The 15,824-nt window shown below is 43.8% G+C and overlaps 2 protein-coding genes across 3 annotated transcripts; both read left to right on the top strand.

Annotated features, from left to right (window-relative positions):
- Positions 1 to 607: 607 nt before the first annotated feature.
- LOC119284510 (putative pentatricopeptide repeat-containing protein At3g01580) lies at positions 608 to 3,656 on the top strand. The gene has a single exon (XM_037563627.1). It carries the CDS (start codon positions 651 to 653, stop codon positions 3,624 to 3,626), a length of 2,976 nt encoding a protein of 991 aa, XP_037419524.1. The 5' UTR covers positions 608 to 650; the 3' UTR covers positions 3,627 to 3,656.
- A 1,602-nt stretch (positions 3,657 to 5,258) lies between these two features.
- On the top strand, positions 5,259 to 9,219 carry LOC119284511 (protein WEAK CHLOROPLAST MOVEMENT UNDER BLUE LIGHT 1-like). 2 transcript variants are annotated; one of them, XM_037563629.1, is made up of 3 exons: positions 5,259 to 5,350; positions 6,043 to 6,825; positions 7,076 to 9,219. In XM_037563629.1, the coding sequence occupies exons 2-3, from the start codon at positions 6,073 to 6,075 to the stop codon at positions 8,909 to 8,911; spliced, it is 2,589 nt and encodes an 862-aa protein (XP_037419526.1). In that variant the 5' UTR covers positions 5,259 to 5,350; positions 6,043 to 6,072; the 3' UTR covers positions 8,912 to 9,219. The 2 variants fall into 2 exon arrangements, with proteins under 2 accessions (XP_037419526.1, XP_037419527.1); XM_037563630.1 differs by lacking the exon at positions 5,259 to 5,350 and having other exon boundaries at positions 5,367 to 6,825.
- Positions 9,220 to 15,824: the final 6,605 nt, after the last annotated feature.

Below are 15,824 nucleotides of genomic sequence, written 5' to 3'. Positions count from 1 at the left end.
TTTTTATTCCTCAGTAGTGCGACTCTTGGGCAGATGACGACGCTTCTTTTTTGAGTTTTTCTTTCGGGCTCTGATCCTCTTCGAGTTCGGGCACCTGGACATAGTCGATGAAACTCTGGCATAGATTCTGCCATCTTCTTGGGGGCGGCGAGGTTAGGCCTATTTAGTATCAATTGCTTCAGATCTATTCAAGGTTTCAACATTGACGACTGCAACTTCAGAACGTTGGTCCTTAGGGGCACATGCACAAAGACTTCTTTGTTGTCACCGATAAGGTCAAGCCGGTTCGGCGGTTCCGGTAGAGAAATGGCGACAACGACACAACGGCGGCTCGGTGGTCTAGAGACATCGATGTATTTTTTTTTATCATGTTTGATGTGCCTTATACTTCTAAAAACTTTTTATAATAGATCTGATTTTTTTTGGAAAAAAAGAGAGTGAAAGTCGTTTGAATATTTCCAACTTTTTATACTCCAAAACAGGCGCACTATTGGCACTCGACAGTTAACCGAACCACCACTTGGCATGAGTGGTAAGCTACATCAAAACAATGAAAAAAAAAACAGTTAACCGAACCCCTCCACACAGCAGCTGACAGAAGAGCAATCGCTCCATTGCGCCGTCCACGTCCAGAGTCGAGACGCCGGAGCATGAACCCGCGCTACAAAACCCTCCCAAAATCCCACAAAGCCGGAAGCTTCCTCCGCAGATCCAACCAAACCCTCGCCAAATCCTTCGCCTCCTCGGCCCCGGCCCCGTCGAGCGCGCTGCCACGCACCGACTCGTTCGCGGAGCTCGCGCACGCCACCCGTTCGGCGAAATGCCTCCGCAGGCTCCACGCGCTGCTGGCCGTCACGGGCGCGATCAACCGGGACACCTCCGCCGTCACGGCCGCCGTCGAGGGCTACCTCTCCCTCGGCATGCCGGGCGCCGCGGCGTCGGTGTTCGCCGGGTCCCACCGCCGCCGCCCCACGGTGTACTCGCTCAACCTCGCCGTCCGCTGCTTCTCGGCCCACGGGTTCCACCAGGAGCTCCTTGAAATGTACAGGAGGGCGTGCGCCTACGGCGGCGGCTCAGACAACTTCACGTTCCCACCAGTCATCAAGGCATGCACGGCCGTCGGCTGCCTTCGGCTGGGGAGGGAGGCGCACGGCAGGGTCCTGCGGGACGGGCACGGGGACAATGTCGGCGTGCAGACCGCGCTGCTTGACATGTACGCCAAGGCTGGCTGGGTTGGCGCGTCCAGGGCGGTGTTTGACTGCATGGCGCAGAGGGACCTGATTTCCTGGAACGCGCTGATCTCGGGGTATTCTCTGAATGGGTGCTTCAGAGAAGCTGTCGAGGCTATGCGGGAGATGCAGGAGGGCGGCATGAGGCCGAACGCTAGCACTTTTGTTGCTGCTGTCGGTGTGTGCAGTGCGGTCGGAGATTCAGATGCGGGTGATTCGCTGCATGCGTTTGCACTGAAATGTGGGGTGCTTGCTGATGAATCCGTTACACCTGCATTCCTCTCAATGTACGCTGGGTTTGATGATCTTTCCTCGTCGCGGTTGCTCTTTGATCTGCAGCCTGTTAAGGATTTGGTGTCTTACAATTCCATGATCTCAGCGTACATGCAGCATGATAAATGGAAGGAATCATTCGAGGTCTTCAGGTTGATGCGTTGCGCAGGACTAGGGCCTAATCTGGTAACAGTGGTATCTGTCCTTCCAACCTGCAGTGACTTTTTTGGTGTACACATCGGCGAATCTGTGCATGGTATGGTTATCAAGTTTGGCCTAGCAGAGCAGATTTCTGTTGTCAGCGCTCTTGTTTCTATGTATTCTAAACTTGGGGAGTTGGATTCAGCTGTGCAGCTTTTCTGTAGTTGTACCGGAAAGAACCATCTTCTGTGGAACTCCATCATTTCTGGGTACATTTTGAACAACAAATGGCACACTGCTCTCGATACATTCCGCAGGATGCAAACCGAAGGTGTTGCACCCGATGCAACAACTGTCATTAAGGTGATCTCTGGATGCAGGCACATGAAAGATTTACGCATGGCAAAGTCCATCCACGGATATGCTGTGAGAAACAGTTTTGAATTGAACCAAAGCGTGATGAATGCACTCCTGGCTATGTACGGTGACTGTGGAGAACTCTCAGATTCCTACAAGTTATTTCAGAAAATGGAAGTACCTATGTTGATATCTTGGAACACGATAATATCTGGCTATGCTGAAGCTGGAGATGCAGAGGCTTCTGTAAGACTCTTCCGCCAGATGCGCCAAGCAGACTTGCAGTTTGATGTAGTAACCCTGATTGGCCTTACCAGCAGTATTTCGGTGGCTGAGGACGCCACAATTGGAGAATCACTTCATTCTTTGGCAGTTAAAAGTGGATGCAGTACGGATGTTTCTCTTACACACACCCTCATTACCATGTACAGCAACTGTGGTTCTGTTGAGGCATGCCAGCGACTCTTTGACAGCTTGCCTTCTGTGAACACAGTCTCTTACAATGTTCTGATGACTGGATACCGTAAAAACAACCTATCTGAAGAGATCTTACCTCTGTTTTATGAAATGGTGAAGAATGAAAAGGAGCCAAATCATATTACGTTACTGAATGTATTGCCTGTTTGTCAGAACCAATTGCAAGGAAAATCTGTCCACTGTTATGCAGTTCGAAATTTCTTCAGGCTAGAAACATCTATGCTCACATCAGCCATTTGTATGTACAGTAGGTTCAACAATTTTGATTACAGTTGCAAACTCTTTAATTCGGTTGGTGAGAAAAACATCATAGTATGGAATTGCATCTTATCTGCCTGTGTTCAGTGCAAGCTGGCTGATATTGCATTTGATTTCTTCAGGCAGATGTGCTTCCTTAATGTGAATCCTGATGCAGTAACCATGTTGGCACTCATCTCAGCATGTTCGCAGATTGGAAAAGCAGATTTGGCAGAATGTGTTACAGCTCTCCTACTAAAGAATGGCTTTGGTGGAAGCCTTTTTGTTGTCAATGCTCTCATTGACATGCATTCAAGGTGTGGAAGCATTTCATTTGCAAGAGAGCTCTTTGATAGCTCAGGGGCAAAAGATTCTGTTACTTGGAGTGCAATGATCAACTCATATGGTTTACATGGGGATGGCAAGTCTGCCCTTGACCTTTTCTCCATGATGATAGCCTCAGAAGTGGAGCCAGATGACGTAACTTTTGTTAGTATCTTGTCAGCTTGCAGTCATAGTGGCCTTGTAGAGCAAGCAAGATCCTTGTTTAAATCACTACAGATAGACTATGGCATCACACCGAGGATGGAGCATTATGCATGCATGGTGGATCTGCTAGGTCGAACTGGCCACTTGGATGAAGCCTATGATGTTGTCGGGTCAATGCCATTCAGACCATCAGAAAGTTTGCTTGAGTCATTGCTTGGAGCCTGTAGATTCCATGGAAATTCCAAAATTGGTGAGGCTGTGGGGAAATTGCTCATTGAGTCTGACCACAGTAATCCACGGTCTTATGTCATGCTTTCTAACATCTATGCTTCAGTTGGTAAATGGAATGACTATGAGTGGCTGCGGTTAGATATGGAAGCAAAAGGGTTGAGGAAAGATGTGGGAATCAGTTTGATTGAGTAGCCCTGATCCTACAACAAGCTCCATTAGCTAGAGAACTTTTTTTGTCAGAATGTGTTGAAAACCTGCTCAAGCCTAAGTTGATGTTTGTTTACTGACAGCTGGTAGAGCATTTGTTAACACAAGAAAACATGCAAAATCATTCTTCTGCGAGATTGACAATTGTTAGAGCATTTTTTTAACGCAAGAAAATAGTCTAAATCATTCATCCATGGATTAATTTCTTGGAGTAGCTAGTTGTTACACAAAGTTTGAAATATCTCCATCTCAGTGCAACCAGGATTGTTTGCTTTTAAAATGCTAAATGCATTGTTATCCTTAAAGGAAGATTGTGGTCATTTAAATGGTAAGCGCTTCACAGCTGTTGCATTGCTGTTATGGTGATACCTTAAAGAATTGCTTGGTCTGATTTGGAGAAGATTGTGGACAAGCTAGGTCAACAGAATCTCAATGAGATATCCATTCTATCATATTCGAGTATCAGGTACATGAACACAACAAGATCTCCTGACGATTGGGCAGTCAGTTATAGATGTTATACTGTTGACACCTCGTAATGTTGGTATAAGGGTATGTGGCCTTGCCATTTTCTTGTTATATATCGTCTTAGCAGTTGTTTTTGTGGTGCAGATGCCCATTCTGTTGGGAAGACTTCAGTTCTACCAAACAGGCAACACAAATCTTTCTACCTGCAAAGGTGTCTCGTTTTAATTATGAAAGAAACTACACGCGAAATATTTTGTAGCACTGGTGTATTAAGAAAGGGCCAATGTTTCTCGAATCAATTATAGTATCCATTTTTTCTTCAGAAAAGAAAGGAAGAACGTCCAGGGTGGGCTTCCAGACAATCCTCCACATTTACCACTGTAAAGATTATTAGTATCCTGTCCCAGCAATGCTTGACTTACTACTTTCACATATGGTAACTTCCATGTTATCATTGATTAGGTACACACACAGTAAATTGTTACGGTAGAAATCAAGACACAATGATTGACATCATCTGTTCTGCTAGAAAAATACAGGGATACTTTTAGGTAATTGTTTCCGTATGTGCTTCCTTTTTTTTGTTCCTTCTTTTTAATTTTTAACCAATCTGCGCACACAATGATTTACTCTAAAGAAAAAAAAACAGATCAAACCAGTTTCTTAAAAAATGCTGTGTTACAAAGAAGAAGATCGCGAGATGCTTTCTTATTCTGTTCCTTTTTTTTTAACTTTTAACCAATCTGCGCACTGAATGACATATGAAGAATGATTCAATCAATGAAATGCCAACTAAACTACAGAAAGAGGAACTTGAAGCACTACGCTTTTCTGTTGTTTCCAACTATCATGAGGTTCTAAATGAATATTTCCAATACAGTTGTTCCTGCTTCCTGCTTCATGCTGGCACACAATTTCCTCAACCATCCAGCTTGTGCCAGTAGCTTTGATAAAAGTAAAATAGTGTACAAAAACTACAGGAAGAAATCAAACCAAATATTGCATTAGGGGAATAAGTCCAAGTCTTCCCCACATATGAATATTTTTAAATTGATCCTATTCTCTACTCCCAGGTGGCTCTCCACTGTCCCAATTCTTTCAACCCTTCCTCCAGTGTTGTCTCCCCAATACCTGCAAAAACTTCCCAAACCTTTTTCCCCATCTCCAGTCTCCTCCCCTCGTTTTGAAGATCCTTCATCCTTCAATTACGAAATATACAGGCACGAGGTCTCGACTCTTCAGTAAGTTTCAGCTTTTGCTTACTTTCTGATCACGCACATGGCTTTCAGATACTGTCATCTGTTTGGCTCAGTTGAAATCATGTTTTCCTTTTATTTTTTCATTTCATGAGTTCTTGAGTTTTATTTTTGGATATTTCTAGGATATTTGCTTAGCTTGAAGTTGGATTATTTTGTTTAACCATGTATTTTGCTTACATATGAAGACCTCAGTTCTTGACATAGATAAAGCAATATTGGTTTTACATGGATCAAAAATTAAACCAAAATCTAGAGGTGTCCTGCAACTTGTTTGCATGTCCAGATCGTACTTTTGTTATGTCCAAGAACATTTAGCCAAAATAGTTATGCTAGATGAACCTTTGCCATGACAAATCATCAAGTCAATGTTTTGTGGCTTCTCAGATAGTTATGGTTGAGAAAAAGTACTACTTGGTTTGCTCTTATACCATGTATTTATCATCTATAAAATCTTATCAAGTTCAAACTTTTCCTGAATGTTCTTGGATGAGAACATCACATATGAAGATCCCTCCTTCATTAAACAATCTGTATCTCAGGACTTCCCTTTGCTGAGTTTATTGTAGTTGTGTATGTGTTTGCATGTTTTACTTTATTTGGCAAGTAAACTGGTACTCATACTTAGGTTTTGGCTGTTCCAGTCTAATTCTCATCTTCAATGTTTTCTTCCACAGTTAATATAAAATTAAACTGTGACTGGAAGAATGGTAGAGGACAATCTTGAGGTGGGCGACTCTTGTTTGTCTTCACCAAAATCTGTGCAAAATTCTGTAGAGCCTAGCCCAACTGAAGGCACCAATGAAGATGAAAGCAGTAACCTTGAGAAAACAGCATGTGCCAATTTTGAGACACCAATGCACCAAGAACTTCCTGCAAGCTTGATATTGATTGACGAAGAAAGCAATCTGCAAGAGACTTCGGTTGAACAAAAGGCTTCCATTGGTGATTCCATATCATCAGAAGTAGACCACAGTGGGTTGCCATCAATCAAAGAAGATTCTCACAGATTTCCATCTGCCTCTAACGAAGTTGATGAATCAAAGGATGCCATCAGTGACTTGATGACAACGCATTCTTCAGAAGAAAACACACATGCAACACCACAGACTTCAGTTAGCTCAAGAGAAGAGGTCCAATGTGCACCTTTGCATAACGTTCAAGATGGTGCTTCCTGTCCCGATTCTGAGAAAACTGCTTGTGAGGCGCCACCTGCTATCTTACAAAAGGTGAAAGAAGATAAACCACGGTTCATGCATAGATTGCCTGATCGCCAAATGAGCCTACGAGACACTAGACAGAAAATGCCTGCGCCCGTGAGGAGATTGAACAGTGGGAATTATTCGAGGACTGATAATTTTTTTGTCGATACAACGAAGCCCATTGAGTCAGTGAAGGTGGCTGCCTCAAGATTTGGTGGGAGCATCAACTGGAAAACGCGCAAAACAGAACCAGTGCAGGTAACTCACAGCATACCTTCTCTTGTTTGTTACATTAATTCTCTCAGCTACAACTTAATAAATTATCTTTCATTTGCATCAGCTACAACTTAATAATTCTCTCTGCTACAACTTAATAAATTATCTTACATTAATTCTCTCAGCTACAACTTAATCCTATCTTTTGTAGTTTTATTGAGACTTACTTGAGCACTCACAGACATTTTTTTTTACTTTCTCTATGTATGATTAACAATCTTGGTATATCCAGGTGGGTGATCATGTCAAACTCGAGGTCAGTCTGCTGAAGAACGAAATTTCAGATTGCAAACAGCAAGCTGAAGCTGCAGAGGCTGCAAAGCTGTCTGTATTCAATGAGATTAAGAGAACAAATAAGCTTATTGAAGACCTGAAACATGACCTGGAGAGGGCAGAACATGAAGAGGCAGATGCCAAGGAGGATTTGGATTTCTTCCAATTTATTGTACCAGAGATGGAGGAAGGAGGAGCTAGCGGTGATAGTGTTGCAGGCGAGGAGATTTTGAAAAATATCCAAGAACGGCACAAAGTACTGGTGTCCAAACTGAAGTTGGTCAATGATGAGTTAAAAGGGGTTCAGGAGAATTATGATTCTTTATTGATTGAACAGGACATTTCCATTGGAAAATCTCAGGCAGCCATCATAGTATCCAAAGAGTCTGAGAAGCAAGCAGAGGAGCTCACTGTAGAGCTCAACAAACTGAAGGAAGTGTTGGATTTGGCTCGTGCCACGCGCCATGATGCTGAAAAACACAAGGCGTGTGCATCCTTAGCTCGAGATGAGGACCGTCTTAAATGGGAGAAGGATCTAGGGCAAGCAGAAGAGGAGCTGAGTCAACTCAACAAGAAGCTTTCCTCTATCGAAGATCTGAAATCAGAGCTCGAAATATCATCCAGCTTGCTGGTGAAGCACAACGAAGAGCTAAATGCATATGTGGAGGAAAAGCTAATTAAAGAAGCACAAGAACAAGGAAACAAAACTGATGAGACCATGCAAGAAGAAACCATTCTATCAAGAGATGAGCTTGAGGAGCAGAAGAAGAGCATTGATAAGGCGAGAGATGAAGTCTGTGCCCTGAAAGTTGCTGCTGCATCACTTCAGTCAGAGTTGAGCAAAGAGAAAGAAACACTTGCCACCATGCAGCAGCTGGAAGCAATGGCATCGATCACCATTACTTCTCTCAAGGCAGAGATTAAGCTGGCAAAACAGGAACTGGAAACAGTTCAGTCCAAGGAGAAGAAATCCTGCGATAGAATGAGCGAGTTGCCTGGGCTTCTGCAAGCTGCAGCCCAGGAAGCTGATGAGGCAAAGTCTCTCGCTGTGAAGGCACAGGAGATGCTAAGAACGAGCAAGGAAGAAATGGAGCAAGCGAAGGCTGATCTGAGTACTATGGAATTCAGGCTCCAAGCAGTCCTGAAGGAGACGGAAGCAGCGAAAGAGTCTGAGAGGCTGTCGCTTGATGCTCTCAGAGCTCTGGAGGAGAGCGAGCTTGCAGCAAGCATTGCAGAACAAGGCTCTCCTGGAATGATCACACTGGACTTTCATGAACATGCGTCTCTCATCGAGAAGTCCCATCAGGCAGAAGAGCTTGTGCACGAGAAGATATCTTTTGCAGTTGCGCAGGTTGAGATGGCCAAGGACTCCGAGTCTCTCGTCTTAGCAAAGCTCAGCGAAATTTACAAGGTTCTGGAAGAACGAAAGCAAGCGCTGCTTGCTGCCCAAAAGCAGGCCGACAGTGCCACGGAAGGCAAGCTGGCCATGGAACAGGAACTGAGGACATGGAGGGAGGAGCATGGGGAGCGTCGTAAGGCTACCGCTGAGGCTTTGAAATCTGAAACTAAACATTCAAACCCGGTGGTGATCGTCGTTGAGCGCGATCGGGACATCAAGGGCACATGCAAAGAAGACAGCTGCGCCTTGGTTCATCCGCTGTCCTCGGATATGTCAGCCAGGAGCAGCCCTGCCGGCCCAGGTTTGCGCGAGAAGGCGAAGAAGGCAAAGAAGCCGCCGTTCCTCCGGCGCATGATGATGTTCCTGGCCAGGAGGAGGCTCACAGCAGCGGCGTAACACGGTGTGCTCTCTTTCTGGCAGACGTGTTAGAACTATTTCCCCACAACAACAACAACAAAAAAGAAGCAAGTGTTAGAAGTGCCTTCTGCTTGCTCAACTGCGATGCTGCAGAACTCTTGGATCACGGGCTGTGAAGTCTTCATGGAATTTTTATATCTACGGAGAAGACACGAACTTGTAAACTTGCGAAGGTGTACAAGAAAAGCTTGTAAATTTGTAATGTTTTGAATACTACTACCGTGTGTTTGTGCCTGTAACTTTGACCGACTCCATTGCTTGATGAACTGGATCTTGAGTTCGATAAGTACTAGTACTTTGGACGAATTTCGTGTGCTGGATAAGATGGGTGGGAGCTGCATGCATCCGGCTCTTGTTCTCGGATCTGATGCTGTTAACATTGTGGATGCTGGGAGTTTCAGTTTACGGTGGTGGGTCTTGCAACGCCCTTTCTTCTGATGCTGAAATTTTCTTCTGAATTTTAGACTGAAGATTCAGCTTGTTCTTACTAGTACATTGGGAGGTACCTGGAGAAGGCACGGGGAAATCATGGTCCCGGCGCCGGCGCTCAACATCTCAATGTTCAGGTTGCGCTCGCCGGCGACGGGCGGATTGTCGGCGGCGTCAGCCGTGTCCGTGGGACGCACGCGCGCGCCAATCGACATGCTCTCCACACACGACGCCTGGCATAGTGGCATACCATGTTCCTTCCGCGGTGGCAGCCGCCATTGTCGGCGCGACATTCCGTGCTCGTCGCTGCTGGCCACCTCAAGCTGGCATAACGGCATAGCATGAAGCTGTCGCGCACGTCGCTGGGCATTTTTTAAAAAGAATTTCCTTTTAAATTTCCATGCCCTCATGAGTGAGAATTGTCATAAGCCATTTCTTTATTCACACACTCCGCTGTTTATTTAGTTAAAACCCGCTGTAAGCTAATGTAAGGCATTTTTGAACTGCAAAAGCATCTTATATTGACGTACAGAGGTAGTATTTCCTCAAGAACTGTAGCCACGGCAAAAAAAAAGGACGAGCTAGCTCAACAGTGGCTGTCTTTGAAAACTATTGTGACATTTGAGTCGCCATGCACGGAGAAGAATGAAAAAAAGTGACCACCGTTTGTTGCCGTCATAAAACGTCACACGCGGTGTACCATCACATGTTTAGTTTTTTATGTGTGCATTAACTAGCCACAATGAAGAGTAACATACACTAGTAATATACACATATTCCTAGACTATGTTACTACCTTCATAGTGGGTAGTAACATAAGTGTGGTGTCATGCAAAGGTTCATTTATTAGGTTATAGACTCATATTGCATTGGGACATGTGATGTTACAGTAACTAGCTAAGTTACTGTAACTATCTCTCTCCTCATTAACTCAATGCCACATAAGCAACTTTGCTGAGTTGGACTCGATGTTACTGCTGAAGTTACTCCCAATGTGGCTAGTCTAAATCACTTCATGCAAGGATCAAAAGAAAACTCATCAATGCATGTACAATACAAGTTCTTGGTCATTTAGGCTGCTCGTAATGGGAGTATCATAGTTAGTATCATGCATGCCAACTAGACTATCTTGCTAAGGGCACCTTCAATAGATTGTATGTTAGTCTTGTTGGTAAAATGTCCATGTCATCAACCAACAAGCTATCATACAACTACTTCAATGGGTTGTATCTAAGGTATCCAATAGATGATGAGAAAATAAATATGATTGCTCTCTATTTCATCTTGGAGCTTGTGCAAAGGTTGTTGGTTATTCTACATACAACTTTGCTCTCTCTCCACATTTATTACATGCCACATCATCACTATGTCCTAGGTGGCAAATTTACCAACACCTATCTTACAGCTGTTGGAGATGCCCTAAGGTGGTATGAAATTAAATGAGGAAAGAGAGATTTGAGTATCATATCATGATACTGTATCATAATAAATGCTATACTACTATGTGTCATGCATGACAATAAATAAGGCGACCTAAGATAGTACTAGTACTCCATTCGGTCTTTTTTAGTCTGCATATAAGTTTTGTTTGGAGTCAAAATATCTCTACTTTGACCAAACTTATGAAAAAATATATCAACAATCACAATGTCAAATCAATATTGTTAGATTCATCATGAGATGTAGTTTCATAGTATATATATTTGGTGTTGTAGATCTCGATAGTTTTCAATATAAATTTGGTCAAACCTCACAAAGTTTGACTTGGCACAAATGTAATATGCAGAGTAAAAAGGACAGGAGGAAGTATATAATACTATGCATTACGAAGGTATTATCATACCCTAGTGGTCATGCATGCATGCGTTGTAATTAATGCATCGATAACAACAACAAAACAAGTGTACTAATTAAATAATTGTACAAACTACGAAATTTATTTCACCACTCACCATCTACCTTGGTCCAAGAGATTTTCAAATGCGAGCCCTACAAACCGAAAAGGAGTGAGTAAGACTAGCCACAGTGGCAGTAACTTCAGCAGTGAAGGAAAATGCCCTAGAGGCAATAATAAAGTTATTATTTATTTCCTTATATCATGATAAATGTTCATTATTCATGCTAGAATTGTATTAACCAGAAACATAATACATGTGTGAATACATAGACAAACAGAGTGTCACTAGTATGCCTCTAATTGACTAGCTCGTTGATCAAAGATGGTTATGTTTCCTAACCATAGACATGAGTTGTCATTTGATTAACGGGATCACATCATTAGGAGAATGATGTGATTGACTTGACCCATTCCGTTAGCTTAGCACTTGATCGTTTAGTTTGTTGCTATTGCTTTCTTCATGACTTATACATGTTCCTATGACTATGAGATCATGCAACTCCCGTATACCGGAGGAACACTTTATGTGCCACCAAACGTCACAACGTAACTGGGTGATTATAAAGGTGCTCTACAGTCTCCAAAGGTACTTGTTGGGTTGGCGTATTTTGACATTAGGATTTGTCACTCCGATTGTCGGAGAGGTATCTCTGGGCCCACTCGGTAATGCACATCACTATAAGCCTTGCAAGCATTGCAACTAATGAGTTAGTTGCGGGATGATGTATTACGGAACGAGTAAAGAGACTTGCCGGTAACGAGATTGAACTAGGTATTGAGATACCGACGATCGAATCTCGGGCAAGTAGCATACCGATGACAAAGGGAACAACGTATGTTGTTATGCGGTCTGACCGATAAAGATCTTCGTAGAATATGTAGGAGCCAATATGGGCATCCAGGTCCCGCTATTGGTTATTGACAAGAGAGGTGTCTCGGTCATGTCTACATAGTTCTCGAACCCGTAGGGTCCGCACGCTTAACGTTCGTTGACGATATAGTACTATGAGTTATGTATGTTGGTGACCGAATGTTGTTCGGAGTTTTGGATGAGATCACAGATATGACGAGGAACTCCGGAATGGTCCGGATGTAAAGATTGATATGTGGATAGTAGTGTTTGATCTCCGGAAGGGTTCCGGAATTCACCGGAAAGGGTTCCAGATGTTTTCCGAAATGTTTGGGCACGAGAACACTTTATCTGGGCCCAAGGGGAAAGCCCACGAGGCATTTGGAAAGTGCAAAAGGAAGTTTTGCGGAGACCAGAGGCTAGACGCCAGGAACCCTGGCGTCTAGGGGGTAGACGCCGGGAACCCTGGCGTCTAGCCCTAGAGTCCGAGAAGGACTCTTGCCTTTCGGGTGAAACCGACTTTGAGGAGGCTTTTACTCCAAGTTTTGACCCCAGGGCTCAACATATAAATATAGGGGTAGAGCTAGCACCAAAGACACATCAAGAAACACCAAGCCGTGTGCCGGCAACCCCGTCCCCTCTAGTTTATCTTTCGTCATAGTTTTCGTAGTGCTTAGGCGAAGCCCTGCAGAGATTGTTCTTCATCAACACCGTCACCATGCCGTTGTGCTGCCGGAACTCATCTACTACTTTGCCCCTCTTGCTGGATTGAGAAGGCGAGGACGTCACCGAGCCGAACGTGTGCAGAACTCGGAGGTGCCGTGCTTTTGGTACTTGGATCGGTCGGACGTGAAGACGTACGACTACATCAACCGCGTTGATATAACGCTTCCGCGAACGGTCTACGAGGGTACGTAGACAACACTCTCCCCTCTTGTTGCTATGCATCACCATGATCTTGCGTGTGCGTAGGAATTTTTTTGAAATTACTATGTTCCCCAATAGTGGCATCCGAGCCTAGGTTTTATGCGTTGATGTTATATGCACGAGTAGAACACAAGTGAGTTGTGGGCGATATAAGTCATACTGCTTACCAGCATGTCATACTTTGGTTCGGCAGTATTGTTGGATGAAGCGGCCCGGACCGACATTACGCGTACGCTTACGCGAGACTGGTTCTACCGATGTGCTTTGCACACAGGTGGCTGGCGGGTGTCAGTTTCTCCAACTTTAGTTGAACCAAGTGTGGCTACGCCCGGTCCTTGCGAAGGTTAAAACAGCACCAACTTGACAAACTATCGTTGTGGTTTTGATGCGTAGGTAAGAACGGTTCTTGCTTAAGCCCGTAGCAGCCACGTAAAACTTGCAACAACAAAGTAGAGGACGTCTAACTTGTTTTTGCAGGGCATGTTGTGATGTGATATGGTCAAGACATGATGCTAAATTTTATTGTATGAGATAATCATGTTTAGTAACCGAGTTATCGGCAACTGGCAGGAGCCATATGGTTGTCGCTTTATTGTATGCAATGCAATTGCGCTGTAATGCTTTACTTTATCACTAAGCGGTAGCGATAGTCGTGGAAGCATAAGATTGGCGAGACGACAACGATGCTACGATGGTGATCAAGGTGTCGCGCCAGTGACGATGGTGATCATGACAGTGCTTTGGAGATGGAAATCACAAGCACAAGATGATGATGGCCATATCATATCACTTATATTGATTGCATGCGATGTTTATCTTTTATGCATCTTATCTTGCTTTGATTGACAGTAGCATTATAAGATGATCTCTCACTAAATTTCAAGATAAAAGTGTTCTCCCTGAGTATGCACCGTTGCCAAAGTTCGTCGTGCCCAGACACCACGTGATGATCGGGTGTGATAAGCTCTACGTCCATCTACAATGGGTGCAAGCCAGTTTTGCACACGCAGAATACTCAGGTTAAACTTGACGAGCCTAGCATATGCAGATATGGCCTCGGAACACTGAGACCGAAAGGTCGAGCGTGAATCATATAGTAGACATGATCAACATATTGATGTTCACCATTGAAAGCTACTCCATTTCACGTGATGATCGGTTATGGTTTAGTTGATTTGGATCACGTGATCACTTAGAAGATTAGAGGGATGTCTTTCTAAGTGGGAGTTCTTAAGTAATATGATTAATTGAACTTAAATTTATCATGAACTTAGTCTTGGTAGTATTAGCATATCTATGTTGTAGATCAATAGCTCGCATTTAGCTCCCCTGTTTTATTTTTGATATGTTCCTAGAGAAAACTAAGTTGAAAGATGTTAGTAGTAATGATGCGGATTGGATCCGTGATCTGAGGTTTATCCTCATTGCTGCACAGAAGAATTATGTCCTTAATGCACCGCTAGATGACAGACCTATTGCAGGAACAGATGCAGACGTTATGAATGTTTGGCTAGCTCAATATGATGACTACTTGATAGTTTAGTGCACCATGCTTAAACGGCTTAGAATCGAGACTTCAAAGACGTTTTGAACGTCATGGATCATATGGATATTCCAGGAGTTGAAGTTAATATTTCAAGCAAATACCCGAGTTGAGAGATATGAAGTCTCCAACAAGTTCTATAGCTAAAAGATGGAGGAGAATAGCTCAAGCAGTGAGCATGTGCTCAGATTGTCTGGGTACTACAATCGCTTGAATCAAGTGGGAGTTAATCTTTCAGATAAAATAGTGATTGACAGAATTCTCTAGTCACCATCACCAAGTTAGTAGAACTTCGTGATGAACTATAGTATGCAAGGGATGATGAAAACGATTCCCGAGCTTTTCATGATGATGAAATCGATGAAGGTAGAAATCAAGAAAGAGCATCAAGTGTTGATGATTAACAAGACCACTAGTTTCAAGAAAAGGGCAAAGGGAAAGAAAGGGAATTTCAAGAAGAACGGCAAGCAAGTTGCTACTCAAGTGAAGAAGCCCAAGTCTGGTCCTAAGCCTGAGACTAAGTGCTTCTACTGCAAAGGGACTGGTCACTGGAAGCGGAACTGCCCCAAGTATTTGGCGGATAAGAAGGATGGCAAAGTGAACATAGGTATATTTGATATACAGATTATTGATGTGTATTTTACTAGTGTTCGTAGCAACCCCTCGGTATTTGATACTAGTTCAGTTGCTAAGAGTAGTAACTCGAAACAGGAGTTGCAGAATAAACAGAGATTAGTTAAGGGTGAAGTGACGATGTGTGTTGGAAGTGGTTCCAAAATTGATATGATCATCATCTGTGACGCCCGGGTAATTATGCTACAGTAATCCCCACTAATGTTGCCACGTCACCTCGGTTACTGTGGATAAACTCGCGTTAGTTCGAAACCGGTTCGAATTCGAAATCAAAACAAAAGCAAAGATAAAAGGTTTCAAAACAAAGACTAAAAATGTTCGGGGGTTGTCTAAAATAGCTAACCTAATTATGGTGGGGTGCACTAATTTTGGTAAAATGCTTTGCATTTTAAGTAAACTAAAAACAGAAAAGAGAAATAATAAAAGAAAAAGGAAAGACAAAAAAAGGGGGGGAAGGGAAAACCCCTGGCCCATTCCCCCTGGCCCATTCCCCCTCCCCACTTGGCCCCTCCCCCCCCCTGGCCCATTCCCCCCCTGGCCCGGCCCAGCGCCGGTCGCTTATCCCCTCACCCCCCGCGGCAAACCCTAGCCGCCCCACACTTCCCCCCCACGC

This window comes from Triticum dicoccoides, chromosome 4A (genome assembly GCF_002162155.2).
Source record: "Triticum dicoccoides isolate Atlit2015 ecotype Zavitan chromosome 4A, WEW_v2.0, whole genome shotgun sequence".
Classification (NCBI taxonomy): Eukaryota; Viridiplantae; Streptophyta; class Magnoliopsida; order Poales; family Poaceae; genus Triticum; species Triticum dicoccoides.
This window is presented reverse-complemented; position numbering and strand designations above follow the sequence as displayed.

What these genes read in the sequence shown, in the direction of transcription:
- LOC119284510 (XM_037563627.1), top strand. Translation starts at nt 651, where the DNA reads ATGAACCCGCGCTACAAAACCCTCCCAAAATCCCACAAAGCCGGAAGC.
- LOC119284511 (XM_037563629.1), top strand. Translation starts at nt 6,073, where the DNA reads ATGGTAGAGGACAATCTTGAGGTGGGCGACTCTTGTTTGTCTTCACCA. An exon ending in GCAAAACAGAACCAGTGCAG is followed by an intron (nt 6,826 to 7,075) that starts GTAACTCACAGC and finishes TGGTATATCCAG; the next exon opens with GTGGGTGATCATGTCAAACT.